The 19,723-nt window shown below is 37.6% G+C and overlaps 1 protein-coding gene across 2 annotated transcripts in view; it reads left to right on the top strand.

The window, feature by feature from the left end:
• Positions 1 to 17,520, top strand: part of Hr39 (Nuclear hormone receptor FTZ-F1 beta) — a 190,517-nt gene extending 172,997 nt beyond the window's left edge. For both annotated transcript variants that reach the window (XM_067143523.2, XM_067143522.2), the window contains exons 15-16: positions 2,890 to 2,991; positions 16,727 to 17,520. In XM_067143523.2, coding sequence (XP_066999624.2) covers positions 2,890 to 2,979 — 90 coding nt within the window. In that variant the 3' untranslated portion in view covers positions 2,980 to 2,991; positions 16,727 to 17,520. The remainder of the gene's footprint in view (positions 1 to 2,889; positions 2,992 to 16,726) is intronic.
• The last annotated feature ends 2,203 nt before the right edge of the window (positions 17,521 to 19,723 follow it).

Genomic DNA, 19,723 nt, shown 5'->3' with positions numbered 1-19,723 from the left:
TCATTTGGAATGATGACCATGCTGGTAGCAGGGAATTTGGTGGCACAGACAACTATAATTCAAATTAAAGCAGTGATTAGATTTACTGTGTTCTAGGCCTACTGCTCAACTGACAGAGACAAATGACTGGCATTAAGTTCTTTTGCATTCTTTTGTATTAATGTTGCATAATATGATAAATAAAACTGTATGACCATCCCTTATCCCGTTTCTGTACGATGTCGAATATGAAGCGAGATGAAACTTCGTGGTGATTTTTTATGACCAGATGCCATTTCCGACGCCAGCCTCATCAGAGGAGTTAATGGGATGGAATGAATGATGTGATATAAGAGTAAATAAAACTGATTGATTATATTTACACTACTAGCTGATGTACCCGTGCTTCGCTACGGGATTCTCAGAAAGACTGTCTTTGTGGTTTTCCTACCTGAAGTCTTCAGAAGGAATGTAGTGATTAAAAGTAATGTTATATAAAATACTCGATCAAATGAAATTTCTCACTTCTAACGAACTGTACCGTACTACAGTGCTGGTCTAACAGTCCAAAGTCCCAGTGCTGCAATGACCAGACCGCAGACAGCCATGAACACTTCTCTGCCATTATTCCGTTAAATATGCACACTGCTCATTCCAAACAGTGCCTCAGAGTAGGAATTGAATAGCTCGAATGCTATGATGAACCAGTTTGTTAAGTATCAGTAGTATCAGAAATTTATCTAACTACCCAGCTACTTCCCGCCAATTTTCAGCCAGGCTGTTATACTCGGTGCGACCAGGTGAGTTGGCTGTGCGGTTAGGGGCGCATAGGTGTGAGCTTGGATCCGGAAGGTAGTGGGTTCGAACTCCACTGTCGACAGCCCTGAAGATGGTTTTCCGTGGTCTCCAATCTTCACACCAGGAAAGTGCTGGGGCTGTAACGTAATTAACGTAGGGGCTGCTTCCTTCCCATTCCTAGCCCTTTCGTATCCCATCGTCGCCATGAGTCCTATATGTGTCAGCGCGACGTAGAGCAAAGTTTTAAAAAACTCGGTATACAGCAGTAATCCCATCTATCGGAGATGAATGGTAACAGAGACACAAAGCAAATCACAACAAACAATGGTCATTGTAATATTATTGTTGATCAATGTTATGAGTTTTCTGTATTGTAGGCCTTCACATTCAATTTTCTTTCGACTCTGTAATATAAGGCCGTCTTAAACAATTAATTACAGTGTAGACTGTAGTTCCTTATTCCCCGACTTTACATACCGATTTTCATTAAAATTCTGTTTACCCATTTTCTCGTGACGGCACTGATATGATCTTAGCAACAAAAATCCATATTCATGAATATCTCCGTTATCATAGCCGGTATGGTCAAAATGTATAAGACATAAATGATCGGAAATTTAATACTATGTAACTTTATTTATATAGTAATTGTCATTAAGACCACTAATAACACAAATATTCGAGAATTAAATTTTGGGCCTTCCTCTAAACTACCATTTCGCTCAGCGGGAATAAAGTTATTTATGGCCTAGATTGTAGCGACTTATTCCCCGACTTTGCATACCGATTTTATTTACGATGGGACAACTAATAACAAATATTTGAGAATTAAATTTTAGGCCTTCCCCTAAACTACCATTTTTCTCAGCATGAATAAGATTATTTATGGCGTAGATTGTAGAGACTTATTCGCCGACTTTACATACCTATTCTAATTAAGATAGGACCACTAATAACAAATATTTGCAAATAAAATTTTAGGCCTTCCCCTAAACTACCATTTCTTTCAGAGTGAATAAGATTATTTATAGTTTATATTGTAGCAACTTATTTTAGAACTTTACATACCGGTTTTCATTAAGATAGGACCACTAATAATATAAATATTTGAGAATTAAATTTTAGGCCTTCCCCTAAACTACCATTTCTCTCAGTGTGAAAAAAAATATTTATGGCCTAGATTGTAGCGACTTATTCCCGGACTTTACATACCGATTTTCATTAAATTCTCATTAGCGGTTTTCTCGTGATGCATGTACAGACAGACAGATAGACAGACAGAAATTACGGAAAATTAAAAAATGCATTTCCTTGTTACTATGGACATGACTGATACAGAAATACCATCCTTTTCAAATTTTGAGCAATGTACAGACAAAACTCTTATTTTATATATATAGATAATGCAAACCTAAAAGTTGTGTGTTCCAATGAGGGTAGCCAGTAAGACTCAGAATACAATCGTAAATTTGTTAAAGAATAGTTTAGAATGCACATATGTTCAATTTATAGTTCTTCTCAGGCAGAGGACGTGTTCACTGCACGAAATGGGAAACTGTTGCATACTGGACACTCCCCCCCCCCCCCATACCTTTTGCGACTATCAACGTTAATAAAAAGCAGTTTTAATATGCGAGGAAATACGGTAATCTGTGTCCTCAGCACTGTAGTCTTCTTACTCATTTATGCATTTGAATTAATTGGCATGGAAGAGAAAGATACCATAGTAGCATTTATCATATTTTAACTGGGGAAACCCTCCTAGGATCTATCTGTGGAATTCGAACTCGCCTTGTTTCCGAGTTGACAGGTACTGGATAGATATTCTAAACTGCTATGTTTGGTCCTCTATTAACTCTGCTGTATATGTATTAATATTGAATATAGAAACTGTATATAGCTGCTGAATAGGATTCTCTGATATCCTCCAGTTTCAGTCTTTGGCTAATGAGAAGTAAAAAAAATCCCTAAATGTTAACAGGTTTGTTTTCTGAATTACTTATGCAAAGAAAGTAATACAATACCTGCATGTTCTTATTCTTTGAAGAGCATATGTTTGTAGATTATCATCAGCACTCAGACCTCCCATCAATATAACCTTTTCTCTTACAGGTTGGTAAAGAGATGCTTTCCATTAAGAACAAAGAAGGAGAAGGTCCAAGTTTCAACTTGCTCATGGAATTATTAAGAGGGGACCATTGAAACGTGCCACAAGTAAGTACAATTATTTTATTACCTTTGGTGTGAAATTAACTTACCTTGGGAAGCAATTCTCATTTTAAATTACTGAAGTTTAAACATTACTATGACCAGACATTTCCTCTTGTTAACTAAGCCATGGTACTCGAGTTTGGTTGTTATAGGCGAGAGGTTATTTGTTTAATACAGTGACTGCTCAACAGATGCTCATATAAAACAATACACAGTTGTCTACCAAAAGAATCTATACTGCCCTGGCTATATTTTAACCATTGATTGACATTTCATGTGTAGAATTCAACCCAAATAGAGTATGTTCTTAGGCTGGAAGAGTTCACTGCTTAAAAGGTTTACTACAATAGCTAAAAAATATCATAGAGGTTTGTGCATACTAGTTTTGAACTGAATGTATGAAGCTGTTGTGCAGTGGACATGTAGGCAGAACATTGTACCCCCATCTTTTTACACATCAGGAACCTGAGAGTGTCCATATTTTAACTTACAGTAGAAGTCCATTGTAGCAAGAATTCATAATGGCAAAAATTTACTTGCTATAATGGAAGTCGGAAAAACCCATGCACATTAAAATCGGTATGAAACGGTAATTAATTTTTTCAAAACTTGCATTTTCACAGATGATTTCCATACTACAGCTTATTCGTTACTTATTTTCCTAATTCTGATACTATGTGAATGCACGTTCAATTTCATTCTTAATAATTGTAATGGTATAACTCCTGAGGCTTCTGCAGCAAACATTCCAGTTGTCTTATTCAAACAGCATCACCTAACTTAACTGTATATCATGTTTAGAGATGTATTGACAGTGAATTCTTATATTTAGTGAAACTTTGAAAGGAATCCACCTTTTCAAAACAAATCGATAAATAGTCATAAGAGGCTAGAATTACATCTCTAACAGCACACATTTCGTCCTGATATAGGACATGTTCAGTTATATAAAGACTAGGTATAATTTCCAAAAATATTTCAAGATATACATTTAAAAGACACCTTACCCGGCTCACTGGAAGGGCAAACCGATGATGATGACATTAAAAAGAGGTAAATAAAAACATGAATGTGCACTATATACAAAAAAAATTGTTATTTATTGAAAGTCCAATAATTGTATTGGAGGTCTAGTTACATTCTAGGTTAGAAGTCCCAAGAAAACTTAGTCTTAATGTCAAAAGGTCATACATAAGGATTTTAAAAATAAAATGCAGAAGATCCTACCAGCAAAATAAAAAGAACCTTTATACAGATTATAAAAAAATGTTACTTTCATTTTAAATTATCAAGAAACTTCTGAATTCATCACCATGAACACCAAACATGCTACAGTGAGACCATTTCCCAAGATTCACAAAGATGGAGCCCCCATTAGACCTGTAGTTAACTTCAGGAATAGCCCTACATACAAGACTTCACAATTTAAAATCATCATACTTCATACAAAAAAAATTAAATAAAAACTCAGTTGAATTTTGCAACATTGCAAAAATTTCAGACTACAACACAATACATTCCTTAGATATAAAAATGTATTAAAATGTTCTTGTAAAAAAAATACCATTAACCTAATAAAAGATAACCAAAATCAACATACTAAACACAGTAGACAAGAGATAGATGAATTCATAACTATCTCAGAATTTGTTTTATCCAATAATTATTTTTTCTTTAATAATACTATATACCAGCAAAAAGGTCTGCCAATAGGGGCTCTGGCTTTGGGAACATTAACTGAGATTTATCCAGATAATTTAGAAAAGCCCAAAATAATCAACAACATCAAAGGAATTGCTTTCTGGTCAGGTATATTGATAACATTTTTGCAATTATTGATCAGCAAGTTACTAATAATATGCATGTTCAACCCTTGTCCCGTTTCTCTGTCAGGTTGGGTATGAGGCAAGATAAATGTTCCTGATATCACAGCAACCAGAAATAATAATAATAATAATAATAATAATAATAATATTAATAATTAGGCCGAGTCAGCCCATTATGTTACCGGCACAAGCCGAGCCTTCCTAAATTTATACAAATAATAATAATAATCATCTCTCTTTTAAAATCTACAGGAAATTGAATCTCCACTTGAAAGTTCTCATAGCTTTAGGAGCTATATAGGAAATACCACACCAAAATGTTGAAGGGGCTTCCTGATATAGTAATATATATCCGTAAATAACCGATGAGTTTTCAGAGCGCAGAGCTTTTAATGCAATACTGGTCAATTTTAATTGTGGTCACAACCTAGCCGTACTTCTGCATTTTATTTTAACCCTTTGCTGTTTCCTATTTAAAGGCAGCAGCCCGGTCGGAATCATCTTGTTTTCTGACAGGATCATTTAAATCCCAGTAGACTCGGCAGCATAAATGCCACCCTTTAAAGGAAATTACATCGAAGTCAAACGAATAAAGATAAAATGTAATTTCTTTTGCATTTTATTTATAAATGATCATTGTGTACAGTAAAACCTCGTTAATTCGGAAATGTCAACCCTTTCCGCATCACAAAATATTCTAACACCCATTTTTGCATGCAATTAACTGTGATTCACAGTTTAAACCTTTCAAATGCCATGGAAAAAACTATTTTCGAAATGTGTTCAAAAAGGTGCATTTACATTATTCAAATAATACACTTGGATAAATCACTGACAAACACAACCTCACACAACAAAAGAAAAAACACACGATTCAAAGACGAGGACAAATTATACTGGCTCCCCTGTGCAAATGCTTAATTTTTTTGGATTACTGTAATGCTTGCATTTTTTTAGATGCCTTGTACTTGCACGGAAAGAGCCAGACACCTTTAAAACATCATGACTTATCGAACTTTCCTATGACAAGGGGAGGAAGTCTACTGCTTCTGTGTGCATTACAACACAGTACAATGACTCCCACCCTTGTACGATTTCCCGGCTGGCTCTTCTCTCCTTTAAAACCATAAGTCCGTTTGGTACATACGAATTGATTATATGAGCCACGCTTTTTCGCCAATTGTCAGCATCGCCAATGTTCGTGGATTACACGGAAAGAGCCAGACACCTTTAAAACATCATGACTTATCAAACTTTCCTATGACGAGGGGAGGAAGTCTACTGCTTTCGTATGCATTACAGCACAGTACAATGACCCCCACCCTTGTACGATTTCCCGGCTGGCTCTTCTCTCCTTTAAAACCATAAGTCCGTTTGGGTTTGACATTAAAGAAAGCAATGTAGTTTCATCGGCATTGACAATATTGTTTGGTACGTACGAATTGATATGAGCCACGCTTTTTCGCCAATTGTCGGCATCGCCAATGTTCGTGGATTCTGCTTCTCCGCACACTGCCTGCTAACGTGATATTGTGGCATTCCTTAAAACACTGAATACAAAAGAATTACAATTTTACTCGAACTTAGCAAATTGAACCGCACTGTAGACACACCGAAGTGAGTGGAAGTACGAAAAACTACCCCAGCATGTTCCGGAAGACGTGTTCTAGCATGACGTGGATAAATGTTGAATTTAAATTACTCTGAGAAATACTTTTTTTTTTTTTTTTACTGTAAAGGCAGTTTTGAATTAAAAGTCGGAATTTTGGTAATGGGACTAACATAATTCTTCGAATTAAACAATTTAGATAACAAGCAAACCTGCACGAGCTGTTTCGAATTAGGTGGGATTTCAATTAACAGATTTTGAATTATCGAGTTTTTACTGTATACCCCCCTAATTTTGGTTCTAAATATTTCCCAAGTTTCCTGAATTGTTTCAGTGTCATTGCCTGCCTTACTAACGGACACACAAAAGCCCCCTAAGAAGTAATCGTCAATTTTGGGTAAAACAACCAAACCCATAGCCCTTTCAAACCTGAAACAAAACTGGCAGTATGAATTTTTGTTTGTTCGTCAAAAACTGACTAAAATGCTCTTAAATACATACTTTTTTTAGTGTATTCTACAATTAATTCATTCATTCATTATAGTCCGTTGTTCAGTCTGCAAGCCTCTGTGAATTTACTAAATGTTGCCACAATCCTCTATTTGCAACTAGTGCTGTGGCATTTAGTTCTATACCTCTTATCTTTAAATCTATAGAAACTGAGTCTAACCGTAGTCATCTTGGACTCCCTCTACTCCTCTTACCGTCCATAACAGAGTCCATTATTCTCCTAGGTACCCCATCCTCCTCCATTCGTCTCACATGACCCCACCACCAAAGCCTGTTTATGTGTACAGCTTCATCCATTGAGTTCATTCCTAACTTAGCCTTTATCTCCTCATTCCAAGTACCCTCCTGCCATTGTTCCCACCTGTTTGTACCAGCAATCATTCTCGCTACTTTCATGTCTGTTACTTCTAACTTATAAGATATCCTGAGTCCACTCAGCTTTCGCTCCCATAAAGCAAAGTTGGTCTGAAAACAGACCGATGTAAAGATAGTTTCATCCGGGAGCTGACTTCCTCCTTACAGAACACTGTTGATCGTAACTGCGAGCTCACTACATTAGCTTTACTACACCTTCATTCAATCTCACTATATTACCATCCTGGGAGTCCGACTCGTTGGCTGAATGATCAGCGTATTGGCCTTCGGTTCAGAGGGTCCCGGGTTTGATTCCTGGCCGGGTCGGGGATTTTAACCTTCATTGGTTAATTCCAGTGACCCGGGGGCTGGGAGTTTGTGCTGTCCCCAACATCCCTGCAACTCTCACACCACACATAACACTATCCTCCCACAATAACACACAGTTACCTACATATGGCAATGCCGCCCACCCTCATCGGAGGGTCTGCCTTACAAGGGCTGCACTCGGCTAGAAATAGCCACACGAAAATCATTATTTGCCATTCTGGGAGAACACAAAACCTAAATACTTGAAATTATCTACATGTTCCAGCTTTGTATCACTAATCTGACATTCAATTCTGTTGAATTTCTTACCTACTGACATCAATTTAGTCTTCAAGAGGCTAATTTTCATACCATATTCATTGCACCTATTTTCAAGTACTAGGATATTAGACTGCAGGCCTTCAGCACAATCTGCCATTAAGACCAAGTCGTCAGCGTAGGTCAGACTGCTTACTACATTTCCACCTAAATGAATCCCTCCCCATCACTTTATACCTTTCAGCAGATGATCCATGTAAACTACGAACAGCAAAGTTGAAAGATTACAGCCCACCTGTAAGTATCCTGAACAAAGAACTCATTGTACCATCAATTCTCAGTGCAGCCCAATTGTCAAGATAAATGCCTTTGATTGATTTTAATTATCTACCCTTAATTCCATAGTCACCCAGTATGGCGAACATCATTTTCCTCGGTACAAACATAAACACATATTCCTCTTGTAACCTTTATCAATTAACTGGCGCATACTGAAAATCTGATCCTGACAGCCCCTCCCTTCCAAGATGCCAGTGAATACTTTGCCTGGTATACTAATCAATAAGATACCTCGATAGTTGTTGCAGTCCTTCCTGTTCCCTTGCTTATTGATAGGTGCAATTACTGCTTTTGTCCAACACTCCATGCTAATCTTACTACTCTGTGAAGCCATTTCATCCTTGCCTTCCCACTATACTTCACCATTTTAGGTCCAATTTCATCTATTCCTGCTGCTTTATGACAATGGAGTTTATTTACCATCCTTTCCACTTCCTCAAGCATAATTTCATCAACATCATTTTCTTCCTCCCCATGAGCTTGGTTGTTCGCGACGCAACCAGGAAGATTTCCTTTTACGTTGGGAAGATTTTCAAAATATTCTCTCCACCTGTCCAGTAATTCCCTGGGATCAATTAAGAGTTCTCCTGAATTACCCAAAACACTGTTCATTACCTTTTCCCCTCTCTTCTCCTAAGATTCTTTATTACTGTCCAGAAAGGTTTCCCTGCTGCTTGACCTAGCTTTTCCAAGTTATTACAAAATCTTCCCACGACTTCTCTTTGGATTCAACAACTATTTGTTTTTCTCTTTTTTCTTTCAACTACGTACAATTCCTTGTCTGCATTGACCCTTGTTTGGAGCCATTTCTGATAAGCCTTCTTTTTATGTTTACAAGCTGCTCTCACTTCATCATTCCACCAAGATGTTCGCTTTCTCCCATCTTTACATAGTCGTTCCTAGGCATTCTCGTGCTGTTTCTACTACAGCATCCCTGTATGCCATCCAATCTCTTTCTATATCCTGAAGCTGCTTACTGTCCACTGTTCAGAACATCTCACTAATCATATCTATGAATTTCTGTTTAATTGCCTCGTCCTGGAGATTTGAGGCGTCTAGTATCAAAACCGGCCAAGTCACTGAAGGCATATATTTCAATATGGATGAAAAACCTGTAGAGACAAAGCAATGATAGTTACAAAAGATTTTTTTCATAGTTATATCCTTAGTAGTTTAATATTTAAGTTCCGCTGTTTTGAGAAATCTGACTCATAATGAACCCATCTTATTTGTTAATATAAATTTTGACTTGGCTGTTTTTCTTGCAATTTTGTATAATTTTAGGCTTTTTTACTCAATTTAAATTCCAAACCCTTGTGAAAAAAGGCAATTTTATGAAAATAAATTCACATTGTAGTTACTTTTCTTTACTGCAATTTAAAAAAAAGCATTTTAGCATACAAAGCAAAGCGAAGTCATCTCCATACGGGCCACGAAGGCCCTTGGAGGAATGGAAAGTAAAGGCTTCCACCATTGTTAACCTCGGCATGTGATGGGGTCGAGTGGTTAGCTCTACGCCCGGCCGCCTTTGCCCCCAGGCATTAACCTGGTGCACATTTTTGGTGTAGGCTGAGTGAACCTCAAGGCCATATGCACCTCTGGAAGTGGAAATCTCGTTTCTTAAATTTTACGACTTCCTGACAGGGATTCAAACCCACGTCTTTCCGGGCGAACCAAGCACGCCTTTACCGCCTCAGCCAGGCAGCCCTTATTTTAGATACATGGGATAATAATATATGAAAAAGAACAGCAGAAAGCTGAGGAGAATACAAAATAGGATTTCTCTCACTGAAAGTTTGTAGTTCACTTAGAGCTTTCACCACAGTAAGAGAAAATGAATAGCAATAATAGTCACTTATATTAATAGAATCATTATTAAGATATGTTCTGTTCATACATACTAAGTAATATTGTTGTTTTAAGCCTTCAATTTGCTCTTATTTATAATACAATATCAGGCATTTCACGTGGACTATTGATATAGACTTCAGAGACAGTGCTGGAACTCCCATGACCAGTGAAAGCTGTTTCACTTGCTAATATTATAGTTTTATAAAGCTGCAGTGATGGATGATCTTGCCATGTTGAGCCAGAGTGGTTCTGCAGGAGATTTTTATGTCTTCTGTTTTAGAGACATGAAGAGTAATGCCTTTGATTACTGTGTGAGGCGTCATTTGAGCCAGCGATTTTCCTCTTTTACACAGACTTTGGTACTTCCCAAGATCATTATTGTAAAATACCTCAACATTTACATGAACAGAATTTTGTGCGAGAAACTTTGATAATCTATAGTAAAATAAAATGAAATATTATTCTTACCACTCTCGCTTTCATTGTTGTGATTTCCACTATATTGTATCTCTTGTTCTCTTTGTTGCACTTGATCTGGGGATTTCATCTGTTGATTCCATTTTGTAGGACAAGGTATGAAAATAATTTTTTCAGTTCACCACTCGGAAAAATACACACGTTATACTACACAATAATGACAAAACACAAGCACACCGGAAATAGGATCGCTTTCGCACAACGTAAGAAGCCTGCAAATACGTAAATCAGTGTTGCAAACGAACAAAATATGAAATATTATGACTTCAAAGAATATATAATATAAGAAACGATTTTGCCTACTGATATTATCACATTGTTGCATAATGTAACAGCGCAAGATTCCAGACAGTAATGATGCAACATGACATGGACGGTTATGAATTCACTGCCTGCATGACTTGGGCCATTTTGTTGCACGACCAAAAATTCAGTGCTCTGTAACATGAAGACATGGATGATTTTAAAGCATATTCTTGTTTCACCTGATAGTGCTATACTTCTACTTTAAATTGATTACCTTAACTCGTTTTCGTAAATTTTGTGACTTGGCTGGTTTTGATACTAGACACCTCATTTTCTACCCTTATTCGTTTGCAGACAGATTTCACTTTCTCTATCCTAGGCCTAGAGATACTTGGTTTACTACAGATCAGATAGTGGTCTGTCATCATCATCAGTTTTCCACTCCAGTTGCCCGGGTGTGGTTTACGAGCACTCTCCACTTCTGTCTGTCCATGTACCACTCTTCTCTCAAGACGACATCCCAGCTGATTCCTCTTGTTCCTATGTCCTCTTTCACTTGGTCCAGCCACCTCTTCCTAGGCCTTCCTACCGGTCGTTTTCCGGCCACGACTGTGTGTAGCCATTGTTTTGCTGTCCTTCCATCGTCCATTCGTTTGACATGGCCAAACCATTTCAAACGGGCCCTTGTCACTTTTTCATTCAGGGATGGGTATACACCAGCTTGCTCCCTTATTCTTTCATTCCTTACCCTGTCCCTTTTTGTCTTCTGTACCATAGTTCGTAGGAACTTCATTTCTGCGGCTTGTAGTTTGCTGTCCACTTGTTGGGTTGTTGTGCAGGTTTCTAGGCCATATGTTATTATGGGGGTGAAGTATGATTGGAATAGAATCTGCTTTGATCTTAAGGGAACTTGTTCGTTCCAGAGGAGGTTCCGAACTTGATGGTAAAACTGAGCTGATTTTTGAATGCGGTTGTTAATCTCATGCTGTATTCTGTTATCACTTGAAATGATGCACCCAAGATATTTATATTGGTCTACTGTTTCCAGTTGTGTACCTTCCAGCATTATTTTTCCTTTCTTCTTCTGCTTGTTGACAGACATAGTAACAGTTTTCGATTTATTTATTGTTAATCCGTGTGCTTTCAAATGTTCATTCCAGGTGTTCAGCCTCTCTTGGACTTCCTTCTCTGTATTTCCCCAAATTACTACATCATCTGCAAATGCAAATGCATTGATGTCCATATTGTTCTTCTGGTCTGTATTATCAAAAAATCTGAAAAACCAAATTTGAAGTCTGTTGAGATATAGTCTACTATGGATCTGGTACCCCTAGCCTCCCATGTGTAATGGTGAATAGCCTTATGCTTGAAGAATGTATTTGTAACTGCTAAACCCATACTAGCACAGAAGTCCAGCAAACGCTTCCCATTCCCATTAGCTTCCATATCTTCCCCACATTTACCAGTCACACTATCCTATCCTTACTGTTGACCCTGACTACAATGTCACTCCATGTTTCATAAAACTTGTCAACCTCACCCTCGTCTGCCCCCTCACATGGTGAATACACCGAGACAATTCTCGTCCTAATTCCTCCAACTGACAAATCTACCCACATCATTCGCTCATTTACGTGCCTAACAAAAACTATGTTGCATGCAATAGTATTCCTGGTAAACAGTTCTACCCCTTACTCTGCCTTTCCCTTTTTAACACCCGTCAAGTACACTTTATAATCTATCTCTTCCTCTTTAACTCCCCTTACCTAAATATCACTTATTCCTAGTACATCCAGATGCATCCTCTTTGCTGACTCAGCCAGTTCTACTTTCTTTCTAACATAAGCCCCATTAATATTGATAGCTCCCCATCGAATTTCATTTTGTTTGCCAAGTTGTCCCTCGCCTGTCAAATGAGAATGGGACTCTCTTACTCCCATAGGTCTGAGGCTTGCTTGAAATGTTCTGAGCTCAGTAAATTCATGAAGCAGGATGCTACCCTACTTACACAAAGTCCAAGTGAGGATCTCTCATCTAACGAGTTAGGGACTACCGGTGAATTGTATAGTCCTATCCGGCTGAGCACAAGGAGAGCCATGACTCAGAATATGTCCGAGATGCCCACTCCCATTCCATAGCAACTGGTATCTCGACTCTCAGGACCACTTACTAGGCCATGACTACAGTAACCCATACCACAAAATAAAAAATAACATCTGAAAAAAGCACCCACACAATTGTGCATGTCAGGACTTAATTCACTACTTACAAAAAAGAAAAATTACCTCAGTGCATGTGAATATACATATGTATATGATCAAATGTTCTATTTTACAGTGTGGAACAATTTTAAACAATTAAAATTTCATACGTTACATTTCTCGTGTAGAGTATGAGTTCTGCTTTCGCAGTCCTTTCGCAGTCCTTTCGGTGGCAGCACCCAGCACTCCCACATGCATTGCCGGTAGGGAAACCTCGCCCTCACAGTTGTGCATATCCACATTCAAAACCTCATGGTATTACGTATGATGTTGTAAGTTCACAATTTACACACTTCATTGATTACATTCTGATGTTCAGTAAAGCTTCTAGATTAATATGAATACAATAAATAAATACTTACTTTAGACATTACTGCTTCTCGCCATCTAGCCGATGAACTGTATTTTTAAACTCTTCTTCCTGCCTCTTGGTGGTCAAGCACTAAATAAAACCAACTGAAGTACATGCTACGTGTCCCTCACAAGCACTGCAGTCCAGTCTAGCGTCAAGAAAACGTCAAATAAGCTCAGACATAAATAAAATATGAACTTGCACAATTGTGCATACACGGTCTGAAAGGTATATAAATTAAAACACCTACATATGCCCTTATTTCATCACCGTTAGTGTCTTACCTGGTAGTATCAACAGTGCTAGTTTTTCTATGTAAATATTCGGAATGAATATTTGTCTGCTTTGCTACCAGCTCATAAAATTCCCATATTACAAATTTTTTTTTTTCTTTATTCTTCCCTGAACTCCCAGAAGGTAAATTGTGATTTTGACCAGTATTGTTTTCCCATATTTCCAGTTCATGAGAGTGAATATCAGAACTTCAGATCACCAGTAACATTTCTCTGTAGCCCTGTTGCTCTGTCAGGCAATATTTCTTTACGATTTTCATGATATCGTCACCACTACTACATTCATCAGATACAATTCTGAACCACTACTAGAAAGTTCACTCTCTCCACTAACTTCTAACATATCTCCAATTTTGCATTCTTTCAAACCTTTAAACACCACTCCACAATAAGTAGACAACATGGTGTGAAGTTGAACACGAATAATCTCTAATAGGGAGACCATGTTTAGAGCTTGCAGAGTCATGGGAATGCAACATGGTTTCACAAGACCCTTCAGTATTTCTGTCAACACACTTCTAATGACCGCGTGCACGACAAACACTTTGAAGTGTTCATCATGGCAGGCGAGTTATAAAACTAGAGCACTGTGGAGCGTTAGGAATGGCAAAGGGTTAAAAATCGTTATGTATTACCTTTGACATTAAGAATAAGTTTTCTTAGGACTTCTAATCTGAATATAAATAGGCCCCCAAACACAGTTATTTAACTTTCAATGAACAACAGTATTTTTTGCATATTGCACACTCACATTTTTATTTACTACTTTTTAAGGTATTTTACATATTTTTGGAAATTGTACATAGTCTTTATAGAGCTGAAGATGTCCTATATCAGGATGAAACCTGTACTATTAGTGATATAATCATATTCACCTATGAAAATATATTGATTTGTATTGAAAAGGTGGACTCCATTTCAAAGTTCCACTTAATATAAGTTATGATAACCTTTTTTGCTATAAATTTACATGGAAATAGCCTTCCCAAAATTTAACCAGACGTGAGGAAGTATAAACCAACCTCTGAAATCAGTAATACACTCTGTCGTATTTTGAGGTGTATCACATTTGTACTTATAGTTCCGTTTCTATGAGTTTCGACTCGACAGTTAACCGGAAGTCAGACATTGGTGGCAAATTGTTATGAGTACAAACAGCTGATTCCTAACACACAACACAAATGGAAATGTATATACTCGAATATAGAAGAAATAAATGCTATTTGTTCGGGGCATCGACGCATGTGGATATCTTCCCCCTACTGGCACCGTATTGTATGAATCTGCGTGTAATTGGAATGGCGGTAGTGTGGAATGTTGTGTGTGAGGAAAGGAAGATTAAGGATGTCACAGACACCCAGACCCCAGGCCAGGGATATTAAATATTACAATTAAAAACCGCCCGGGAATCGAACCTGGGGCCGCCGGGTGACAGGCGCGTTGCCCCCTACACCGCGAGGCTGGACTACTCGAATTTAAGTCCAGAATCAGTTATTCTTTGCAGCAAAATGCATAACTCACATAAGATGAACAATAACACATAACAGATTGAAAATAAGGCTATAAGATTTTAAAAAAAAATCAATACTTGAACAGATAAAACACGAGAAAATGAAATTAAATTTCTACTAGCCAGGCGTTAACAATAGATTCAATTTCCCCTGAGGAAGAAAAAAAAAATCTACAAAGGGAATACACGACTCATTTCTGAGTCAGTATCGGCATTATCATCGTTTGTTGAGGTTTCACTCTCCTGACTATTTCATCCACCATGTAAACTGGATACTAAGGCTTTTTGTTTCACAAGGGGCACGAGTTCTTCCCTACCTTATGTTATCGCGAACCGTAATATTGTGCTCCTTCAACTGCTCAATCAACTCATTATTTCTAGCCACCAGTGTTGGTGGTGCTTTGTCAAGAATGACCAAGTGAACTGAAAAAGACCACGGAAAGAACTGAGCACAGTACAATACACAGCTGATAGCACGTGGTTACAGAAAACAACAGATTGACAACACTGGTAACCACAACTAGTCTTACGTGCTCTGTCGGAGCGATCAGTTGACTATGATTGGCTGTTTGTTAATTCACTTACCCTCTGCCAAAAGGCAGTGCTCAAATGTCAAGTCACAACTCATAAGAACTAAACTATAATTTCAGTACATAGTATTAAAAAATTAAAAAATCATTAACTTATTAAAAATAAAGGCTGAAGTAAACAACTGCTATTGGCCATATTTTTTACACATTTATTATGAAAACATGTTCTCTTTTGTTTCAAATTTTGTTTACAGTACACCAGTCGATGGGTATTACTGATAGACTCTGACATCACCTTCGAATTTCGGCGAGGGAGCTTGTTAATGCACATCGCGAGAAAACTACACAAAAGATGATTGATCACATTCAATATAATCGCTGGAGTGCATAAATATAGATAATGGTCCTAACAGTTATCGAAGGATGAAATGAAATGGCGTATGGCTTTTAGTGCCGGGAGTGTCCAAGGACAAGTTTGGCTCGCCAGATGCAGGTCTTTTGATTTGACGCTCATAGGCGACCTGCGCGTTGTCATGAGGATGAAATGATGATGAAGACAACACGTACACCCAGCCCCTGTCAGCGAAATTAACCAATTATGGTTAAAATTCCTGATCCCCGCGCTAACCATTTAGCCATGGAGCCAGACTTCGAAGGATAATCCAGTTTAATATAAAAATTCTTAGGGAAAGAAAAAACCTGTTGTTACAACAGAGTTCTTGCTATATGCTATTCTCGCTATAGCAGATTTCTAATGTATTTACAAATCTCAAAAGCTTTGATTTCAGGACTTTGTGAATATATCAAGGATGGCAATATAATATGAAAATCTGGTACATACTGTATGACCTTTTGTTGTTTTTCTTTCCTCTGTATGTAGTAACTCCAAACAATGACTACTACTTTTTTTAAATGTACAAGAAGAGTATTGGATATGAAAATAGATAACTGGTTTGAATCTTGCTTTATTGAGAGTTTTTTCTTCTTTTCAGGTCCTTATGTGCCTTCTTCGTATGAACTTGTACAGACTTCAAGATTAGAACAGTTGTCTTTAGGATCCAGTGTAGCTTATGGTGGTGGTATTCTGTGCTCACTCTCAACCACGTAACTTTTAATTAAGAAAAATGAAGAAAAGAAGGAAAAAAAAAAAAAGGAACAAAGTCCTTTTGTGATTAAAGTTGTACTTAGTCTGTAAGTGGACATGCTGTTCTAAGTAACAAATGGCAGCGGTGAAAGATAGATACGGTGCAGAAACATTGGGGCAATGGAGCAAAGTGTTTATATGCATATTTTATTACTTTATACTTTCTTTTTGTACATAACGTTATTGTGATTTTCTGCGTGTGTTTATGTGTAAAGTTGAAAAGCAATTTTTGTATCTCCTCCCCCCCCCCCATTTTGTAATTATTCTATTATGTGACTTTTTTTAAAAAAAAGATTTTTTATATACATTGATAAGAGTTCTCAATAAAACTGGATGTATTGTAATGTACGATGTTATAAAATAACTTGCCAATAACTGCTTTCAGAAAGCAGCTAATTTTTTTTTACTATTGGTGAAACTAGGAAAAAAGAAGCTATGGCTTTAAAAAATACTTTGTAGAAGAGGCTATACATAGTACTTGATGTCAAACTTGAACAGAGTAAAACTATTACTTTAGAACATATCTGAATTTTTAAAAAAAATTCTTACTGAATTATGTTAAAAGAAACAAAGCAGTTGTTGAAAAGATTGAACAGTATTTAGCAAGATCCAGAAAATTATGAAGTAAATTATTTACAAACATGCTGTGTTTTTAATTATATTCATTGCTGATACTCTTCCTTTCCTTAAAACTCATTTTATCCTTTAATCCCAGTTAAAAAAAAAAAAAAAAACTACTTTGCTTTATGGCCTGCCTGGTGGCCATGATCATTAAGGCGTCAAGTTTATATGGTTAGACAGTTCGAGACCCCCTGGTCAAAAAACATGTTTAGTTTGGGGGTCTGATCCAAAATTAGTGGCATTTCAGTAGATCAAACTTACGATTTTGAATTACACCCAAAAGTTACAATTGGAAAAATGGATGTTGTACGCGATCACTGTCAAGCAAAAAAATTCAAACTGGAATTGCCTGGAATGTTTTAAACAAATGAAAAAAGTTAGCTCCCCCCCTTTAAATCCACCTCCAGAACCACTTCTTTCGTATACGCCAGGAACTACTTCCAAGTGTAAACATTTCCTGCAAAACATAAGGAAGTACAATTCATGCTTCCAGATGATGTCTTTCGATACAACAGCAATAGTAAAAGAATCTGGTTTCATGCCAACTTTATCATCATGTTAGATCAATTCTAGCCTTCCCAAATGAGAATACAAAATGTTTACGTATGTACTTTATGGGGGACGAACAACAAGCTCTGTAAAAAGATTCTCAACACTAGGAGAGATATTGTTATACTCCTGCAATAATCTCTGCAGAGATATAACAATTTGGTAAATATGTTTAAGACCACCTTGGATCGAATTCTGAGAGATGAATAAGCTTGTTATATCAGCAGACAAGAAACCAGTAGGAAAACAAACAGTGTTTTAATGCTCCATATTAATGAGGTGGCCATTCTCATGACTGGAGAAGAATTCGATAGGAGTGAAATAATCATTCATAGACATACTGAAGTTTTGCAACCAATGACGTGTTTCAGTACTACACCAATAGTAAAAGTAACTGATTTCATGCCAACTTGCAGAGTGGAGAGAGAAGAAGAGTACCACTTTAATCTGAGGCAAACTGATCTTACCAGTGGTAGAACCACTAATAAAAACGTATCAGCTATGAAATTTTATAGCCAGCACCGTGGTGTAGGGATAACGTGCCTGCCTCTTACCCGGCCCCGGATTCGATTCCCAAGCAGGACAGGGATTTTTACCTGGATCTGAGAGCTGGTTCGAGGTCCACTCAGCCTACGTGATTAGAATTGAGGAGCTATCTGATGGCGAGATAGCGGCCCCGGTCTAGAATGCCAAGAATAACGGCCGAGAAGATTCGTCATGCTGATCAAACAATACCTCGTAATATGCAGACCTTCGGGCTGAGCAGCGGTAGCTTGGTAGGCCAAGGCACTTCAAGAGCTGTAGTGCCATGGAGTTAGGTTATGAAATTTTATGCCTACAGAATAATTAAGGCCCAGATCACCAAATCACATTCTGAAATGCAGACAGCTTTTCCATCAATTTATTGTGGATATCTGCACCAAGAATTGAGAGTAAACATCTGATCTACATCCAACTAAACTTTGCGTAGGCGATTGTATTAATTTACGGGATGCTGTAGCCAATGGTGTCTAACATAATTTCATAGCCAAGAGATCCTAGGATAGACTGGCTGCCTATTGCTGTTGCTCGCTTAGCACCACCCAGGGGACACGTGCAGGGTAATTAAAAGGTAAATCCTGCGGACGTGAACAATGTTCATCCCCCGCTGTAGCCAAATGGCAGTGTTGTAGGCATTGGGAAAATGGATGTATTACTGCCTATATTTATGGGAAGTCCAAGACGTCCATGAATATGCCCAGGTTGCCATGACCCATGTTCAGACTTATGGACGTCCAGATCTATTTATTACATTCACATGTAACCCAGCTCGGACTAAAATTAAGGAAGAGCTTCTGAATGGTCAGGCACCCACCGATCGTCATGATCTAACAGTGAAGATATAACAACTAAGAGCCACATTTATGGAGAAATTTGCTTTTGGATGTATTCAATTGAGTGAAAGAAAAGAGGCCTATATGCCCACATCTTATTATGGCTCAAGGAAAAATTTGTCCTACTCAAGTAGCCAGCAGTATATCAGCAGAGATTCCAAATCAACACCAGGAACCTGTGCTCTTTCAAATAATTGATAAACATATGATTCGTAGGATGTGTGGACCACTCAACCCCCGATCACCCTGCATGAAAGAAAGAAAATGTTCTAGGAGGTACCCTTGAGAATTTATGCAGGAAA

The sequence above is a fragment of the Anabrus simplex genome, chromosome 3 (assembly GCF_040414725.1).
Source record: "Anabrus simplex isolate iqAnaSimp1 chromosome 3, ASM4041472v1, whole genome shotgun sequence".
NCBI classification, from domain to species: domain Eukaryota; kingdom Metazoa; phylum Arthropoda; class Insecta; order Orthoptera; family Tettigoniidae; genus Anabrus; species Anabrus simplex.
This window is presented reverse-complemented; position numbering and strand designations above follow the sequence as displayed.